This window comes from Geotrypetes seraphini, chromosome 15, assembly GCF_902459505.1.
Source record: "Geotrypetes seraphini chromosome 15, aGeoSer1.1, whole genome shotgun sequence".
In the NCBI taxonomy this organism is placed as follows: domain Eukaryota; kingdom Metazoa; phylum Chordata; class Amphibia; order Gymnophiona; family Dermophiidae; genus Geotrypetes; species Geotrypetes seraphini.
In genome coordinates, this window is record NC_047098.1 from 11,983,388 (window position 1) to 12,004,146 (window position 20,759).

At 43.7% G+C, this 20,759-nt stretch overlaps 1 protein-coding gene across 1 annotated transcript in view; it reads left to right on the forward strand.

Annotated features, from left to right (window-relative positions):
• The window catches only part of DNAJC11 (DnaJ heat shock protein family (Hsp40) member C11), a 99,325-nt gene that overhangs the window by 63,410 nt on the left and 15,156 nt on the right, over positions 1-20,759 (forward strand). The window contains exons 5-10 of the mRNA XM_033922204.1: positions 3,136-3,264; positions 7,033-7,155; positions 12,706-12,779; positions 14,406-14,595; positions 14,704-14,789; positions 17,691-17,807. Of these exons, the coding sequence (XP_033778095.1) occupies positions 3,136-3,264; positions 7,033-7,155; positions 12,706-12,779; positions 14,406-14,595; positions 14,704-14,789; positions 17,691-17,807 (719 nt within the window). The remainder of the gene's footprint in view (positions 1-3,135; positions 3,265-7,032; positions 7,156-12,705; positions 12,780-14,405; positions 14,596-14,703; positions 14,790-17,690; positions 17,808-20,759) is intronic.

Genomic DNA, 20,759 nt, shown 5'->3' on the forward strand with positions numbered 1-20,759 from the left:
AAGCTACAGCCTCTGCACCCTGAGGTTATGGGTTCAAATCCCTCACTGCTCCTTGTAACCTGGGCAAGTCAATTAATCCCCCCATTGCCCCGGGTACATTAGATAGGTTGTGAACCCACTGGGACGGACGGGGGAAAATGCTTGAATAAATTTATGTAAACTGTTCTGAGCTCCCTTGGGGGAGCCGTATAGAAAATTGAATGAATGAATAAATAACAGTTTCTACAACAATCGCTGGACTCCCTGGTTTTTTATTTAATTTTTTCCCCTCCTCACATAGGGTTGGATGCGCTAAAGGATTTTCTCTGTAGACACGAAGTGGCTGATTCTATAAAGGGCAATAACTGGAAAAATAAGAAATATAATTGGGCGATAGACGCCTAACGCCTAAGTGGGCGTTTCTATGGGCGGAGCACAACTTAGGCTCCGCTAAGCGCGATTCTCCAAAAACTTAGGCACCTGAAATGTAGGCCTTTAACCCTTTCAGGACCAAGGGACATATTTGTCCCATAACTTTAAAATCCTATAAATTTTGATTGGGATAGTCTACAGTTCTAAATTTGATATGTACGGATTCCATATGATACTGCCTTTATGTAAACAAACTGGTTCCGACATTCATTCATTAGCGTCGTTGCCAGATTGACGAGAAGATTCACTTGCCACACTGTCCATAAGCCAGAAGTTGGATTTTTTAAATAAAAATAATGATATTTCACAAAAAAATCAATTTTTTGGCATCTGCAAGCCCTTTTTACCATAAAAATGTCGTCAAAACCACAAAAATTGGCCTACGATCCTTATGGTCCTGAAAGGGTTAAAACCCTGTCCTGCATTTCAGGCGCCTAAGTTTTCACCTATGCGCTGCTAGCTGCGATTCTGTAACTGGCGCCTGTGTGTGACTGACGCATTTTCTAAGCACTGGCCGATTGAGGCACCATTTATAGAATCGGTCCCAAAATGAGGAATATGGGATCAGTGCAATATGTTTTCCAGGAAGGAAGCTGGAATTTTAAAGTATTGTTTTGTAAATGAATGTTGTGGTGTCAAATGAGACTGTGAATGTAAGTTGCTTAGTTCATTAAGCAGATTATAAATATTTTAAGTAAAAATAAATAAATAGTAAAATTGAGGACTTCTTGATGAGGTAGATAACAAAACAGTAAGCAATAAGCAGAAACACATTGCACTGTTTTTGACAAGTATGAAAGTAATTCAAATTTTGTAGCTATTTTTGACCAGTTTATGAGTCAGGCTTTAATATAAAGGGATGGATCTAATGCAGGGGTAGGGAACGCCGGTCCTCGAGAGCCGTATTCCAGTCGGGTTTTCAGGATTTCCCCAATGAATATGCATTGAAAGCAGTGCATGCAAATAGATCTCGTGCATATTCATTGGGGAAATCCTGAAAACCCGACTGGAATACGGCTCTCGAGGACCGGAGTTCCCTACCCCTGGTCTAATGTTTGGAGCACAACTCTGTATTTGTTAAACACTTGGGATTCAAATTGCAATAATAGCTCTGCTAGCAATTTCCTTTGCAAGTCGTTTTCTCCCTATATCTCCCTAATCTTTCTAAGTGCCAGAAGTAAGTCCAGACATTGCTCTCTATATGTTCAAATCAGCCATGTGATATACACTACAGCAGTGATTCCCAACCCTGTCCTGGAGGAACACCAGGCCAATCGGGTTTTCAGGCTAGCCCTAATGAATATGCATGAGAGAGATTTGCATATGATGGAAGTGATAGGCATGCAAATTTGCTTCATGCATATTCATTAGGGCTAGCCTGAAAACCCAATTGGCCTGGTGTTCCTCCAGGACAGGGTTGGGAACCACTGCACTACAGGATATCATGTGTTCCAGCTGTCTCCAGGAGTTTCACCCAGAGCATTTGGGATGGGTTAATGTGTTACCTAATTGGACAGGAATTGGGAATATATCAATTCATTGCAGTCCAGATGTGGATGGAGAGGATGTTGGACCTCCTGTTGAATTTCTTTGATGCAGTGGAGGGTCAAGGTGAAACACACAAAAGATTGTTTAGAAACATCTAAGTAGCTTAAGGTTTCTGGCTGCACACAGCAAACACCCTGCCTGTTCTTCAGTGGCAGACTTAGTCAAAACAAATAATGGGGAAACCTAATTATTGGTAAACTATCACTGAAGGTGATTAAAGTGAATGAATCAAAAAAATAAACAAAATCACTCTCCTATAAGACATCCAAGCTTCTCATAATAGTAATGATATCATCACATAAAGCCAAAAACATGCTCAGACAAACCTTCGACAAAGATAAGTTCTTTGTTAAGAATACTCAAAGAGTACACAAATAAGTTTGACTGCTTTAGCAGCAAAGAGATTGTTTTTGACTACCGTTCAACTATATGCAATGACTGGGTGGGAAGGCGATATTTTTGGGGTTCGCCCCTTGTTTTTGCCTTCACGTCTCTCAGCATATAAAACATAAGAAGATAAGAACAGCCTTACTGGGTCAGCCCAATGGTCCATCAAGCCAAGTAGCCAATCAAGATCCCTAGTACCTGGCCAAAACCAAAGGAGTAGCAACATTCCAGCATCTCAAAGAATAGCAAGATTCCGGAACCCCAATGAGAGCAACATTCCAGAGCTGAGATTGTGATGTCATAATGCTTCAGAGCCAACCTCAGAAGTGATGTCACAATGGCTTGATTGTCCTATACTTGGCAGACGAAAGAGCATAAGAACAGCCTTATTGGGTCAGACCAATGGTCCATCAAGCCCAGTAGCCCGTTCTCACAGTGGTAAATCCAGGTCACTAGTACCTGACCAAAACCCAAAGAGTAGCAACATTCCATGCTACCGATCCAGGGCAAGCAGAGGCTTCCCCCGTGTCTTTCTTAATAACAGACTATGGCCTTTTCCACATTACTATTAGGAGAAGCTTGGCTATCTTATAGGAGAGTGAATGATTCTGTTTATTTTTTGTTCTTCAGTGGCAGCAGTCCATGTTGGCTGAGCATTTTCTTTTTCAGTTATCCCGGACCACTGCTTTAAGCTACTACCGACATTTTCAGTTGACAGTCTCTCATTTTATAAATTGTACCATGAATGATTGCTCAGATCGGTAACCTGCTTTCCTTGCTTGTTTCTAGGGGACAATTAGCGTTGGAATCGATGCCACCGAACTTTTTGATCGTTATGATGAAGAATACGAAGATGTGCCAGGAAGCAGCTTTCCCCAGGTTGAAATTAACCGAATGCACATCTCCCAGTCTATTGAGGTACAGGCACTTCATATGCAAACACCCTTCTAAATGAGCTCGGTGCTGCACCATCAGAGCAATTTCAAACTTGAGCATGGCTCACATTTTAATTTTATTTTTTTTTTCCCCCCTCATCTTTATTTATGCCGGGATCCAATTACCAGGTTTGAGAGAGATTGATTTATTGCAGGACTGCCTTCTCACGCTAGCTCATGCATTTTTGAGCACCTTAGGTCTCCGAGGTCTGGCTCCGGTTCGCGTGCTGCTAACTGGCTGCAGCGAGTGACCACCGTTGTAAGTTCAAGCAATGTTTCCAGCTGAGTAGTGGACGTTGTAGAGATGTTTCACACTTGACACATTTCTAAAGCAGAAGGCTGGATCGAAACTGACAGATGTCAAGAAATGACACTAAGATGTATATAGAATGTCTTTTTAAATGTGCATCCCACTGTTGTTTTCTTGTTGTTGTTTTAACAGTAAAAGCCTTATTAATGTCAGCAAGGGGAATAAGCAGTGCCAGGTCATCAAATATGCTGGGTATCTCCCCACAGAAACTCTAACCAACCGGCGTTCATAGATAAACACAGCCCCCAATTACCTAAACAACCGCCTGTACCAAAACGCCACCACTAGTCAAAGAGGAACTAAGACCCCTTTTACCTACCCCCCACTCAAAGGCACCCAGCTCAAGAAGATATTTGACAGTCTGCTGGCGACGCATGCAGCGAAACTGGACCACACTATCTACAACCTGCTGATAACAACAAACGACTACAAATATTTTCGCAAAGAAATCAAAACCCACCTATTCAAAAAATTTATACAGATGGCTTAACCCCAACTGGACCCCCCTCAATGCAACTCCCCCCTCCTCCCCCCCTTCACCAGTTCCCTTCTCTTTAGCCTCAAGCATGTCAACTGCTTCCCTAATGGTACATATACTGGATCTGCACTATTTCCTATTTGTACAGCATCTTGTAGCTCTTGAAATATACAGCTCCATTATTCTTGTAACTTCTCCTGGAAAGGACCAGAATTCTCTCTGTAATTATCCTGGAAATGTCCAGTTGTCTCTTTTGAAATCCGCCCATGAACTGCAAGGTTGAGGCGGAATAGAAATCAGTAATGTAATGTAATAAACTTCTGATCCCTTACTCATCATCTAGGGCTCTCCGATCTAATACAGTATTCCTCCGATATTCACGGGGATTCCGTTCCAGGAACCCCCGCGAATCTCGAAAAACCGCGAATACGGTTTTTCATAGGGGAGCCTGAAGAGGGCAGCAGGAGAGCAGCCGGAGCACCACGAGTGCAGGAAATCACTCGCGGTATGCTCCAACCGCCTCTTCCTGCACTAAAGTCAGGCCTCATCCAATCAGAAGCTGCGTGTCAAAGCAGGGCTCCGGCTGCTCTCTCCTGCCTCTCCCGCTGCCCTCTCCTTGTTGGCGGTTGGATAATACTGCGAATGACTGGGACCGCGAACCGCCGACCGCGAATGACCGGGGGAACACTGTAATCAAAATCTACTCTCAATACCGTCAATACGGGAACTGTTTTACGATACTACTCGCAAATCTATGGAATGCCCTCCCATTAGACGTTCGATTAGAGAACTCGTTTGAAAAATTTAAAGCCAAACTTAAAACTTTCCTCTTCAAAGATGCCTTTACTCTTTAAAATCAGCTTTCGTCTCTTAATCCCTTGATCTTAGTGAAGCTTTGAAACATCTAATGCTTCTTCTGAAGTGATTCCCATCCTAATGATTTTACCACTCCCCATTTACCATCCCTTTTTTTACTAATTTTACTTCGATGTATTTTAAACAATCCTTCCCTCCCCTACTTGCCTTCCGTTTCATGTATGTTAACCTAAATTCATCTAGGATTTTTTAAAATATTTGGTAAAATATTGTATTTATTTATTTTTTGCAATTTTTTATATTGTACACCGTTTAGACACTTATTTTGACAGACGGTATATCAAAAATAAAGAAATTTGAAGGAGGGAGAGGAGGACACTAGAATGGACAGATCAAAGCAGAAAAGAGCTGCTCCGCTCCCTAATTCAGCCCCTCCCTCCCTTCCTGTCCTTTCATCTCCCTTTCTGACCTTTCTAGGGTGCAGGAGGGGAGAGGCTGACGCTGGAGTGCACAGAGTAAAAACATGTAGTTGCCAAGTCTGCGGATTTTCTGGCCCAATTGGGCAGCTTTAGAATGCTGGTTGAAGGAAATTTTGAAATCTTTGAAAAAAGTGATTTTATCAAATACAAAAAAAAAAATCGAGTAGTTGCGGGTTTTCGGTTTTATGGGCTGGTTTTAGAGTTTTGGGCTGTAATTTGGGTTGCCGCCATGGCACAGTATTCTCAAGTCAGCTTGGCATTCACCAAATCAGCATTTAGTTCAGACCATGTGTTCAGTATCCCACCAAAGACAGCCCTTACACGCCCTCTCCCCACAGCCAATCATAATCAGAGCCTGTCTGTCTCACGTTGTCTTCTACCTGAAGTTTGTTGTCTAGTAGTTCTTTGGCATAAGGAGAAACATTTTCCAGCTAAACCCTAGGAGGTAAAATTGCCCCCACCCACACCCCAGATGGCTAGATTTAAGCAGGGAGGGAAAAGAGACATTCCAGGGCTCAGGAAGAGGAGAGGGGGCATACGCCAGATTTGATTTGCAAGTACAGCCTTTATCTTAGTTAAGGCAAATACAAAGTGTTTGAGTTTTTTGTTGTACAAGTGTAAGTACAACAAAAACGCTGTTCTAGCTGCTGTTTCTTCCATTGTTTCTCTTCATTGTGGATATATAACAGGGGGGAATTCCAGGTTCTGAATGAAGACTTATGGCTTCAGGTTCTAAAATTAAAAAGATGGCCTCATATTTGTAGTCCGTTGCACTAAAACAAGGTGAAGTAAAAAGTATGTAAGTCAGAGGGTCTTCTCCCTTACTAAAGTGCCCTTGGTGTGACCTTGAATGTACCTAGGAGGAACAATTAGTAAAGCCAGCAAGAAAGCCAAGGCACATTTGAGGACAGGTAAGTCTGGTTCTTCATCATCGCAATGTGAGCTGAAATCTGTCTGCAGCGGATCTAAGCATAGCTCAGTTTGCATGTGTCTTGATGAACTTGAAATTCTGACTAGAGGACCAGATTCACTTTCCACTGAACTCCGGTGCACTGCTGTTTAATGTGTTAGCAGGACCTTGCCTCCTAATGGCTGCTCTACAGAATGGGATAGGTTTTCAATTAACCTTAATGGCGCAAGATAAATCCATCATTCTGTTCTCCACTTCTTAACAGCAGATAGATTAATCTGTAAGAAACAAAGCTCTATATAATTTGTAAGTATTGAAACAATAAGCATTTTAATGGAAAAAAGCACAGCTCCAGCAAGTCAAAATCTTTCTGACAAGTAACAATAAAAACCCATTTGCACGTAGTAACATGGTAAATGATGGCAAAAAATACCCTCCCAGTTCATCCAGCATTTGCATGCTTGGAGATCAGGGTTCAAATTCAGCTTCTCTCTCTTCAGCGTAGACAAGCCTTAAACAGCTTAATTTCTCTCCTGTTACAACATACCAATTTAGAGTGTAATCTCTGGGAATGGATTTAAGACACTGTCTGAATGCCAAAGCAAATGAGATGATAACATTTGAATGCTGTTTAGGTAACTCAAGATTGCTGTTTGCTTCTCTGCGAGGGGGGAGCTTCTGTGGGTTGCAAAATGGGATTCTGTCCTTGGGATTTTCATCACTTGGACTAACCCAGTAATATGCTGTTTATTTTGCAGGCTCCCTTGACTGCCACAGACACAGCAATCCTCTCTGGCAGTCTTTCCTCACAGAATGGGAACGGAGGAGGAATGATTAATTTAGCTCTAAGAAGAGTAACATCTGCCAAAGGATGGGGAGAGGTAAGAGAAAATTACCTACGGGTTTGAAGAAATTCTTTTATTTTTCTTTTTGAAATCCCTCTTCTGTGGTTTGGTACGATGGAGCTCAGGGTAAAGTTGCCTTTTCTCGCCCGATTTCTGGATTCAGTTCACATTCATGGTAGACTGAGGGTGAGGCTATTTGGATGAGTCAATTGATCTCTACTTTTTAAATTATTAGTAGTAGTAGTGATAGTATTTATGAGAACAAAAACTAAACTACAACTCATGTAAAGAAAAGTGACATGGCACAGAAAAAGAAAAAACAAACGACAAAATAAAATTGACTCTTAATGAGAAATAAAACACCAGGCACTCTAGTCCATAGATTTTAGTGAAGAAACCAATCTAGTAATACAAAGGAACAATTAATAAGTGAAAAAGAAAAGTGGAATGATTAACCAGAACGCAGGATTAGTACAGTCAAAGGGAACATAAGGATCTTTCTACAAAGCTGCTGTAAAAAGTGGCCTTAGCACAACCTTGCATGCGGTTTCCCACGAGGTTAGGCCAATTTTCCCCGCAGCAGTAAAAATGGCTTTTTTCTATTAATGGTCACGCATTAATGTCATTAGTGTGTGTGCACTTACCACCAGCCATTTTACAGGCAATAAGGGCTCACTACTACTTATCACTTATATAGTGCTGAAAGGCATACACAGAAAGGCGTACATGGTCCCTGCTCGGAAGAGCTTACATAAGAACATAAGAAGATTGCCTCCGCTGAGGCAGACCAGAGGTCCATCTTGCCCAGCGGTCCGCTCCCGCGGCGGCCCATCAGGCCCATTGCCTGAGCAGTGTCCCAGACTATCCCTATGACCTACCTCTACTCCTATCTGTACCCCTCAATTCCTTTATCCTCTAGGAACCTATCCAAACCTTCTTTGAAGCCTTGTAACGTGCTCCGGCCTATCACAGCCTCCGGAAGCGCGTTCTATGTATCCACCACCCTCTGGGTGAAAAAGAACTTTCTGGCAGATAAAGAAACATGATGGCAGAAACATGATGGCAGGTAAAGGCCAAGTGGCCCATCTAATCTGCCCATCCACTGTATCCACTATCTCTTTCTCTCTCTCTGAGAGATCCCACGTGCATATCCCAGGCCCTCTTGAATTCAAACACAGGCTCTGCTTCCACCACCTCTTCCGGGAGACTGTTCCATGCATCTACCACCTTAGATTACTCCAGAGCCTATAACCTCTTAACTTCATCCTATGCCCTCTCATTGCAGAGTTTCCTTTCAAATTAAAGAGACTTGACTCATGCACACTTACATTACGTGGGTATTTAAACGTCTCTATCATATCTCCCCTCTTCGCTAATCTTTCGCTGTACGGCAGCTCCTCCAACCCCTTAACCATCTTAGTCGCTCCAGTGAGAAGAGTGCCGAGGGGGGGGGAGGGAGCGAGGGGAGAGATGAGAGAGTTGAGAGACTGAGGAGCTGCGGAACAAATACACTTGTAGGTCAGTAAGAGGAGTTTGAACTATATTTGGAAACATAGGGAGCCTATGACCTGACTTGAGGAGAAGGGTAATGTGAGCATAGCGACATTGATGGAATATGAGGCGTACAGCAGAGTTCTGAACCGACTGAAGGGGAGAAAGATGGTTAGTGGAAGGCCAGTGAGAAACAGCTTGCAGTAATCTAGGCGAGAGGTGTTGAGGGTATGGATGAGGATCTTGGCAGTGTGCTCAGAAAGGAAGGGTCTGTAGCAATATTGTAGAGAAAGAAATGACAGTTTTTGGCAGTCTGTTAGAGAATGACTGAAAATATAGAGAAACATGGTTTAATGGGACAGAGCCAAAATGGATTCAGCCAAGGAACATCTTGACTCACAAATCTGATACATCTTTTTAATGGTGTGAATAAACATGTGGACAGAAATTTGCCGGTTGTATCTAGTTTTTCAGAAAACTTTTGACAAGGGCCCTTACAAGATACTCCTGAGAAAATGGAAAAGCCATGGGATAGGGAGGCACTATTCTGTTGGTTAAAAGGTAGGAAACAGAGTAGGGTTTAATGGTCAGCTCTGCAAATGGAGGAAGGTTGAAGAGTGAACTGCCACAGGGATTTTGTGCTGGGACCAGTCACTGCTTTTTAACATTTAAAAATGATCCGGAAATGGGAACGAGGAATAAGGTGATCCAATCTGCAGATGACACGAAAGCAATCAATTTTGTTGAATTGCTTGCGGATGGCAAGAGGATCTTGAGAGGCTTTGTGTGTTCAAATGGGAGATGGAATTAAATTAGGGCAAGTGCAAAGTGAAGCACATTGGGAACAATTACCAAAATTATAGCTACAATATGCTAGATTCCAGATTAGGAGGGAAAAGGAAAGGGAATGGGGACTTGTGTACTACCTTTTTGTGGCTTTCGCATTGAAAGCTGACCTTCAGAGTGGTGGGCCCTGGCAGATTAAGTGACTTGCCGAGGGTCACAAGGAGAAACACCGGGATTTGATCTCACAACCTCTGGGTTCTGAGGAGGAAAGTCATCATGGACAATGCATTAAAATCTTCTGCTCAAGATGCAGCAGTAGCCAAAAAAAGCAAATGGCTTGTTAAGAACTATTAGGAAAAGAATAGAAAATTAAAATTACAGTATATTATAATTACAGTATATTAAAATTACAGTATATTATAATGCCTCATCATCAGTGACGTGGCAGAGAGAAGGCCGCGGCGGGGAAGGTCACGAAGCAGACCGTTCAGAGCGCTGCCACTGCCATTGCTTTAGGAAGTCTCAGAGCAGAGGTATATCAGGACTCAGCGGAGTGGAGATCGCTGAATTAATGAGTCTGATTTTTTTTGGCCAATGGGGCAGCATTAGTATCAGGGGATGGAGTCGTGGAGTGTTGGGGACATTTGGGGGAGGGGTCGATAGAATCCTGCTGCTCTCTGGGATTCTTAGAGTTTGAAAGGTTGACAATTTTTGAGTGATTTGGAGATGATTGCAGCAGTGGAGCAGTATTTCAGTGACCAGACATCAGATTTTTTTTTTTTTTAAGGGTTATAGTAACTTCAGTCACAATTTGCAAAGTGTATTGAACTTGTAAGTTTCATGGCTCCATGTCATTCTCTTCTTGGTTGGCTAAGAACTTTTCAGTGGCCCCTCCTATTGTGATGTCATAATGCCTCATTCCACCAATGCCTAAGAGCCAGCCTCATCGGTGATATATTTTTGTTCCAGTTCTCTTTGAAGCAAGGTTCTTTTACTTGTATTTATATCCAGTGAGTGCATATGGATCTGGACTCCTGAAGAAGGCTGTGTCAGGTCCGCTACCAACTGTTGGGTCAGCTGCTCTTTACGGTTGACGTATTTGCCCTTATTTTATCTTAATAAACATCCCGTTAAGAACATTGGACTCCGTGGTTTCTGACTCTTTTTGGGACTCTCTGAGATTCTGTCAGGTACTTGCGACCTGGATTGGCCACCCTTGGAAGCAAGATACAGTGCTAGGTGGACCATCCGTCTGACCCAGTGTGGCTATTCTTCTGTTCCTATAGTTAGAGAGAAGGAAGTAAAATCGAGGAAACAAAACAGAAATGAAAGAGACATTTTAATGATTTTTCTTGTCCTGACTGCTGACTCTTCCATTTTAGAAACGTTCTTGGTATTATCACAGCTTTGAATTATCATTGAACGGCTGCTCCTGAAAGTCATCCCGGCTGGCGAGGGGGAGGGGGTGGAAGGAGGGAGGGAAGAGAGCGACAGTGTGTGTATCCTCAGGCTGCACAATGGCTAATAGGCTTTACCATGAGGTTCGCGAGAACAATTCCCCAGCCACCTGCAAGACCTGGACAGAAATGGAATTGAGGGAAAGCAGCATGTTTGCTAAAGCCTCTTAATTAGATTCAGAGCAGAAAAACGGCAGTGTCTGCCTCTGAGGGCTCTTCAGGCCTCGCTTTGCCTGCGCAGACCGAAGGGGAGAGACCACACACTGCCAACTTCTGATCTGAAACAACTGCCGAAATCAGACTGGTTAAATTTTGTAACTTGTTTTAAATGAGAATTAAACCCAGCCACTGTGCTTTTGTGTTAATCTGGCTTCAGCTTTGAAAGGGATATTATTGTCACGTCTCCCATATAGGCCCCAGCTAGAGGCCCTGAGCCATTTTATTCTCCCAGATAACTCCCAGCAGGCCCCAGCCACACTACCCTAGGGGAAGGGGATCAGACTTGATTTACCACCGTTCTCTGGTTACAGTCAGTGGTTTACAAAGTGTTACTTAGGGCAGTGGAGGGTTGAATGACTTGCCCAGGGTCACAAGGAGCTTCAGTGGGAGCTCACCCCAATTCCCCTAGTTCTCAGGCCACTGCACTTAACCATTAGGCTACTACTCCGCTTTAGGTCAATAATTTCAACTTATAGATTCCGTAGGAACATAAGGAAGTTCTTCTTCAGCCAGATAGTGGTAGAAAACTGGAACGCTCTTCCGAAGGCTGTTATAGGGGAAAACACACTCCAGGGATTCAAGACAAAGTTAGACAAGTTCCTGCTGAATCGGAACTTACGCAGGTAAAGCTAGACTCAGTTAGGGCACTGGTCTTTGACCTAAGGGCCGCCGAGTGAGCGGACTGCTGGATGCGATGGACCACTGGTCTGACCCAGCAGCAGCAATTCTTATGTTCTTATCTAAACTAAAGTGCCTAGGAGAAAACATTATTTAAATTAAAGGGAAAGGGGAAAAAATATTGGACCATTGGATTTAATAAAATAAGTAAATGTATAAGTTGCAATTACAAATAAAAAGAATTGAAAAGGAAACATAACAGAAAAGAAGCAGAAAATTAAACAGCCACAGCAGAGGAAGAAGAAGTATTATAAATGACATAAAATAAGTTCTAGTCAAAACTTCATTTCGGTCCAATAGAGCACCTTAACCGCCATAACTTCACTGCTGGCAGAGGGGGGGGGAATACAAGGAAGAGGAGCAACCAGCAGATTTTCCAGCCCAAATAGCCACCAGGTCTCTGGACAGTTCTGGAGGCCCTGCAAAGAAGAAGGCCTTGCTATTGCCCCAGTCACTGTTGGCAGGAGAGGGCCAGAAGGAAGAAGAGAGGCAATGAATATGTATGTATTGACTGCACAAAAAACAGTGGGAATGGACAATGAACACTCCAGAAAGGATCACTGATGTAAAAAAAAGTCTTGTTTATTCCAATAAAGGACATACACAAACTGTGGATAAACTGTTATCTGTGGATTACAAGTCCTTTGTTAGTACAGTATAATCTCGTTATAACGACTCGCTTATAATGGAATGTCATCTATAGCAGACTGTGATTGTTCTGTAAGAAAACAGCCTTATATTATCCTCGGCTACATTTCTGCTGCTTTTGTGTCACTGGCCTCTGTGTCTCTTAGTTTCTCATTTTGCAGTCCAATGCTCCTGGTTTTCTCAGGCTGCCCCTGCAGACAGAAGGAACAGAAATGAAATCCTAGCAAACAATTTGAATTGGTCTGGGTTTTTGGTTTTTTTTTTTTAATTTATTACATTTGGTTTAATTCTTTCCCTTCTTTCACAGGTGGAATTTGGAGCGGGTGACTTGCAAGGACCTGTATTCGGACTGAAGATCTTTCGTAATCTTACACCCAAATGGTGAGCTTATAAAACTGGTTATACATACCTGAGACTGTTTTCAGTATTTTATTCTGTATCATCTTTGCCATTTTCTTTGAATGCAGCACGGTGCTGATAAAATTGATGCCTGCTACTAAGAGCTCTGGGTTAACATCCCATGCCTTATAAGAACACAAGACCTAGATACTACACCCTCATTAATACATCTTTGTGGCTTGTGAAGCCTATCTATTCTGGATAATAGTCCCAAGTATATTGAGTAAATGAGATTTGACATCAGGTGGAGATTCTCTATTTTGTAACACAGCTCACTTGGGCTTTGGTGTGGTGTACTACCACTAGAATCCAGCAGATGGCATACTTTCCTCTTCTAAAATATCTGAGACGTGATCAATATTTGGATACAGCAGTGGGTGTTTGATTTCAATAACAACCACTGCAGATATATTATACTTGGATATTTCACACCAGTATCAAGATACCAACTTGCACAGACTGTCTGGGTGTATCTTACTCACCAGTACTTCAGACTAGAGAGTTGTGCGGGGACAGAAATCCCACCCGTCCCCATCAGGATCCTCTCCGTCCCCGCAAGGAATTATCTCCATCCCCGCCCGTCCCCATAAAAAGCAGCAATTACTTCTGACAGGATCATCAATTCCACAGTTTCTTTTGTGTTTGCGCTGCTGTTTTCCTTGTGGAATCTCTTTGGTGGAACCCTTTTTTTGTTTTCTGTTCAGGTAATTAACTTATAAACCCCCTCTTTTACTAAGGCTGACGTGTCCATTATATTATATGGACGAACCCTGTTTCCAAAGCCTTCCATCCCCGTGGGAATCCCGTTGGCTAGAGGGGGGTCCCCGTGGGAGTCCCGTGGGTTAGGGGGGATTCCCGCAATCCCCATTCCCATGCAGACCTCTACTTCAGACTGGTAACCAGAGAAGTTACTGGATAAAGTTGAGAGCCTTTTTGCGCCTATCTTTCTGCAAGTAGTTACCTGATTAGTGGAATGAAAAACTGTGACTGTCTAGGTAAGTGGAGTCTCTGCCCCCGGAAAGTACCGGCACCACTTGAATAATGCCAACACACTTTACTGGTGGACTACTCTTAGTTGGCATTATCTAGATCAGGGGTGTCAAAGTCCCTCCTGGAGGGCCGTAATCCAGTCGGGCTTTCAGAATTTCCTCAATAAATATGCATGAGATCTATCAGCATACCATGAAAGCAGTGCATGCAAATCTCATGCATATTCATTGTGGAGATCCTGAAAACCCGACTGGATTGCGGCCCTCGAGGAGGGACTTTGACACCTCTGATCTAGATAGTGCCGCTAAAACTCCAGGTGTGGCCTCAGTGAGCGAGACTTAGCCAGGCAAGAGGTGCACACCTACTCGGACAAATCCCGCTAAATGCTAAAGCACTGAACTTCAGGAATATGAGTTCAGGATTACTCTTGCTACTGACTCTTGTACCTGCAACTCTGATCGTCACTTTATTTTTCAGACCGGATGGAAATAAGAAATTTGTTCTAATTCATCTTTCCTGCTCATCAAATTAAAAATAATATCAGTGGTAACAGTTAGTGCTTCCTTTCTGAATCTAATATCCAGGGCCAGCTCCTCACTGACCTGGTTTTTCTTTCAGTTTCGTGAACACCAGTTGTGCTCTTCAGTTTTCGTCCCGTGGCATCCGGCCCGGCCTCACGACCGTGATGGCGCGGCACCTGGACAAAAACACCATGGGATATCTTCAGTGGCGATGGGGCATCCAATCGTCTATGAACACTAGCATTGTCCGAGACACCAAGACCAGCCATTTCACCATGGCGCTACAGGTGAGCGCTGGGCAATGAACTTAGGGGCCGACCTTTCTTGTTTTGAGAGGTTGAGTACTTAGCTGAGGGGCTCCTGATGCACTAAGGGACTTTCATTTCTGCTTTCAGCTTGGAATCCCGCATACCTTTGTGATGGTTAGCTATCAACATAAATTTCAGGATGAAGAGCAAACCAGATTGAAGGGCTCTATCAAGTAAGCGGTGGTCATAATGTCACATGGGGAAACCTGTTATCCTCTCCAGTAAGATGCAGGCTTGTTACACCTGGATGAGTCTCTGGCGACAAGGCACTGTAAATATTTTATAATGACTTATATAGTTGTGTATCACAGTTGCTAGAGGCATGAAGATGCTTACATGTCATACAGCTTCTGCTGTATGTATCGTAATCGTAGCGTGCTAGCCTGCATTGCTCGCTCTTGCTTAATTTACTGTATGCGTGTGGCCTCAGAGGATCTTTCTGTATTAAGAGTATTACAATGAATCTTGAAGATTTGTTTCACTGAAGGGATAGGGCACGGTGCTATAAATGTGTTACCTGACTTTTTTCTTTTGGGGGGGGAGTCCTGTTCTAATAAATTCATCTTATTTTCTTAATGTCATAACTACTTTATTTGGAACTAGTATTTTAGCCCATTACATTAACGGTTATTAGAATATATGTCTATGTGTCTTTATTTGTGTCTCTCTCCCTCCCGCTGTCTGTCTCTCTCCCTGGCCCCCTTTGTCTGTCTGTCTTTCTGTGTCTCTCCCTGCCCCTGTGTCTTTCTTCTTTTCTTTCTAACTGTCTCTCTCCCTGCCTCCTATGCAGCAGCATTTCTCTCCCACCACTTCCCTGTGCAGCAGCCACAGCAGGATTCCCTCCCCCCCACACCACTTCCCTGTGCAGCAGCAGCAGCGTTTCCCCTAACCTCCCCCCCCCGTTCCCCTTCCCGCGGTCTGGCCGGCTCCCTTAGTCCCTTACCGCCCCGAAGCAGTGTGTGTAGAGTGCTGCAGACGCTGCTTGAATCGGAAAGTTTCAGGACCCACAGCCCTTGCCAGACCCAAAGCGAGCTCTGGGGTTTTTTGGATTTTTAATGCGGGCCCAGCCGGAGCAGGAGGAGAAGCCTGAGAGGCAGGAATTAAAGTCCGTTCCGGCCCCCGCTGACGTCGCCCTGGCCAGTTCACATCCTTCAGACTGCAAGAGCCGCCGAGTCCGACAGGCTCTGCGCTGCCGCGCACATGCGCACTCCTACCTGCGGGTCCCTACTGCTCACTGAAAATGGGAGCACACAGGCGGGAGTGCGCATGCACGCTTAGGGCTTTATTATATTAGAAAGGAAAGATTTGAGAGGTTGGAAGCGCATGTTAAAAAGAAACTTCAAATGAGGCGCATTGGTAATAAACTGTAAGGGGGAAATGTTATCAACGTGGACAGCCTTTAAGTTCTCGTATAAAATGAGACCTGTGCTAAAATGCTATAAATGGTGGTCGAATTACCCTACCAAACTACTACTAGTTATCACTTATATGGCGCTGAAAGGCGTACGCAGCGCTGTACATTTTGACATTTATAGAGGGTCCCTTCTCAGAAGAGCTTACAATCTAACTTGGACAGACAGACATGACATATAGGGTAGGGGATGCAGATTCCAAGGCGGGAGGAGTCGTAAGGAATCTCAAAAAGATGGGCTTTTAACTGGGCCTTGAACACTGCCAGAGACGGAGCCCGCCGTAGAGATTCGGGTAGCTTGTTCCAAGCATACGGCGCAGCATGGCAGAAGGGACGGAGTCTGGAGTCGGCAGTTGAAGAGAAGGGAACAGATAGGAGGGACTTAACAGTGGAGTGGAGCTCACGGGGGAGCAATAGGCTTAATCAGTGCTGATCTAGGCACTCGGCATCTCACGATCGGCTTTAATTAAAAGTTTAATTGAAAGTTGGGCACCTAACTTGAAAACCTCAATTCTATAAAAAGTAGGTGCCTAGCCCAAAGTAGAGAATGACACGGGGACAAATTTTTCCCTGTCCCTGTGGGAACTCATTTTCCCATCCCGTCCCTACCCCATTCCTGCAAGCTCCATCCTCATCTGCACAAGCCTCCAACACTTTCAAATCCTAAGTAGCAACATTCTAGAGCTCAGATTGTGATGTCATAATTCCTAAGCTCCGTCCTCATCTGCACAAGCCTCAAACACTTTAAAATCCTAAGTAGCAACATTCTAGAGCTCAGATTGTGATGTCATAATGCCTCAATCCACCAATGCCTAAGCTCCGTCCTCGTCTGCACAAGCCTCAAACACTTTCAAATCATAAGTGTCTGAGGCTTTTGCAGTTAAGGCAGAGCTAGAGGAATGGGGCAGGGACAGCGACAAAACTCCGGATGGGGACAAATTTGTGCCCGTGTCATTCTCTAGCCCAAAGCGCCTACACTAAATGTGGGTGTGGTTAGGGGGTGGATCACGGGCGAGTTTTCGAGTTAGGCACCTCTTTGTGAATTAGGTACCCATTATAGCGATTAACTTGTTCTATTGATCACTCTCTCCTCAAAAATGGATTTCCTGTCCTATTAACCCTCTTTCTTCCTCCCCTCTTAAAGTCAATCAATTTGTACCTTTGCTTAATCTTTGTAAACCGCATAGAACTTCACGGTATTGCGGTATATAAGCTGTTATTATTATTATTATAGAATCACGCTTAGCGTCTTCCAGCATCCTAACATTTAGGCGTCCACAATTTATACCAGATTTCTCCATCTAAAGTCACGTGCCAGTAACTGAGCCTAAGTTTTATAGAATCGGTGTCAGTATTGGTGCTTAACTTTAGAAAATCAGGGCCACATTGCATCAAATACACACATAACTTGTGAATTATAACTCCACATCACGTGTACTTTTAGGCACGGCCTTATTGTGCAAGAGCCCACTCACAAGCATAAAACAGCGTTTCAGGCGTGAACGTGGATTCTCAAATTGCTCAGTAAAAGTTGTTCACCTTTTGTTTTTTTGTTTTTTTTTAATATGCTAATTTGTTTCAGAGATTGTTTAAAATCAAGCTTTTTAAGACATGGCCACGATTCCTTTGGCTTGACTTTGACAGCATTCCCATTTTTTTTCAGGGCTGGTTCTTTTGGGACCGTGCTGGAGTATGGAGCGGAGAGGAAGATTTCCAGGCATAGCCTGATAGGAGCCACCATCAGCATCGGGGTGCCGCAAGGAGTATCTCTGAAGATCAAGTCAGTAGTAACCCTTCGGGTCCCTTTAATTAAGTAGTTAATGTAGGAATTAGCACGTACTCGGGGCCAGATTCCATAAACAGCACCTACATTTTAGGCGTCGCTTGATGTAGCTATCAATAAAAAAAAAAATAATGGCGCCGTTTATAGAATCACACCTACTGGCACCTAAAAACATAACATAAAATTTTATTTATATACCGCTGTATACCTGATAGTTTGATGCGGTTAACAGAATTATCTAAAGGGTGAACAAAGGCAGCACAGGGCAGAGTCGGAGAAGTATATGGATACATAGATCAGTGTTCTTTCAAGAAACATGATGGCAGATAAAGGACAAATGACCTATCCACAGCATCCACTATCTCCTCTCCCTATTGGCTAAGGCTCTTAACATTTGCATCCCCTCTTCCTATTGGCTAAGGCTCTTTACACCTGCATTGTGAGGTCATAGAACTTTATGGTTATAGAAACATTGCAACATGATGGCAGATAAAGGCCAAATGGCCCATCCACAGCATCCACTTATCTCCTCCTCTTCTTATTGGCTAAGGCTCTTTACACCTGCATTGTGATGTCATAGTACTTTATGGTTATAGAAACATTGCAACGTGATGGCAGATAAAGGCCAAATGGCCCATCTAGTCTGCCCATCTGCAGTAACCATTATCTCTTCCTCTCGCTAAGAGATCTCATATGCCTCTTGAATTCGGACACAGTCTCTGTCTCTTCCACCTCTTCCAGGAGACTGTTCCACACATCTACTACCCTTTCTGTAAACAAGTATTTCCTTAGATTACTCCTGAACCTATCATCTCTTAACTTCATCCTATGCCCTCTCATTCTAGAGCTTCCTTTCTCAACTCATGCGCATTTACGCCACATAGGTATTTAAACGTCTCCGTCATATCTCCCCTCGCCTGCCTTTAAGTCTGTCCCCATTCGCCTTATGACAAAGACAGCGCACCATTTTAGTAGCCTTCCTCATAACTGCAACATTTTAATACAGCTTAGGGAAAGGGGGGTCTTATCATTTATGTTCAAGCAGCTAACTTGCTGATCAACTCAGTGTATTCAGACTGTAGAAATTTCCATGTTTTCTCAAGTATGGATTTGGGGATCCCTGTTTTAAGGTAATGCAAAAGTCTGCTTTGTAACACCATACTGCTTTTCAATCTGTCTTGCAGGGAGACAGGAATTTGCAATTTTTCAGCACATACTTAGATTTTACCACTAGAGGGCACAAGTGCACTGTCTGAACAGTCAAGTAGCAGCCTGATTGCGAACTTACCTAGAAACATGATTGGCAGATAAAGGCCAAATGGCCCATCCAGTCTGCCCATCCACAGTAACCATTATCTCTTCCTCTCTCTAAGAGATCCCACGTGACTATCCCAGGCTTTTTTGAAATCAGACACAGTCTCTCTGCCTGCCTCTCTAATCACTTGGGAAACATAATATTTTTCATTTAGCTAAAATATACAAAACAGTAATAAATGTTAGAAAATAACCTCAAAAAATGTTTGCTCCATATCTTTTTTTTAATTTAATTTTTATATTTAGAATCTCTTCATAAGAACATAACAATAGCCTTACTGGGTCAGACCAATGGTCCATCAAGCCCAGTATCCCGTTCTCACGGTGGCCAATCCAGATCCCTAGTACCTGGCCAAAACCAAAGGAGTAGCAACATTCCAGCATCTCAAAGAATAGCAAGATTCTGGAACCCCAATGAGAGCAACATTCCAGAGCTGAGATTGTGATGTCATAATGCCTCATTCCTCAGTGCCAACCTCAGCAGTGATGTTACAATGGCTTGATTGTCCTATACTTGGCACACGTAAGAGCATAAGAACAGCCATACTGGGTCAGACCAATGGTCCATCAAGCCCAGTAGCCTGTTCTTCTGGTTGCCAATCCAGGTCCTTAGTACCTGGCCCAAACCCAAGGAGTAGCAATATTCCAGCATCTCAAAGAATAGCAAGATTCCGGAACCCCAATGAGAGCAACATTCCAGAGCTGAGATTGTGATGTCATAATGCCTCATTCCTCAGTGCCAACCTCAGCAGTGATGTTACAATGGCTTGATTGTCCTATACTTGGCACACGTAAGAGCATAAGAACAGCCATACTGGGTCAGACCAATGGTCCATCAAGCCCAGTAGCCTGTTCTTCTGGTTGCCAATCCAGGTCCTTAGTACCTGGCCCAAACCCAAGGAGTAGCAATATTCCAGCATCTCAAAGAATAGCAAGATTCCGGAACCCCAATGAGAGCAACATTCCAGAGCTGAGATTGTGATGTCATAATGCCTCATTCCTCAGTGCCAACCTCAGCAGTGATGTTACAGTGGCTATACTTGGCATAAGAACAGCCATACTGGGTCAGACCAATGGTCCATCTAGCCCAGTAGCCCATTCTCACGGTGGCCAATCCAGGTCCCAAGTACCTGGCCAAAACCCAGGGGCACACCACTGTGCCATGGCAGTTTGAGACACTAATTTAGATAAGTGGACAGGCTTGAAATTATTTGGGCTGGGTAGAAAAGCTGATGTTAAAATGACAGTCAGACTCTGCCTATAATGATCCTTAGAGTAATTGTCTCCCGGATGCATAGGAAGTTTGGAGTAGGGGGCTACATAGATACGAGTATTATTCTCTCATTGCCTTATCCCCTTCTACTGAGCTAAACTAGCGTATGCAGTAGAGAATGGCATGGGGACAAATTTTTCCCTGGCGCGACTGCCATGCATTGCACGGTTCTCTCTCTGGCCCTGCCACATGGCAGAGAGGGTGACCCAGATTCCCACCTGCTAGTTTGCTTTTTGCTTTCATGCGCTCCCTTCCTTCACCCCTGCACTCTCACCTCTCTGCCTCTCTCGCACGTGCTCCCCTGCCTCCACACACCTCACCGCTCTTTCACTCGAGCTTTTGGCCAACTCTGTCATTGATAT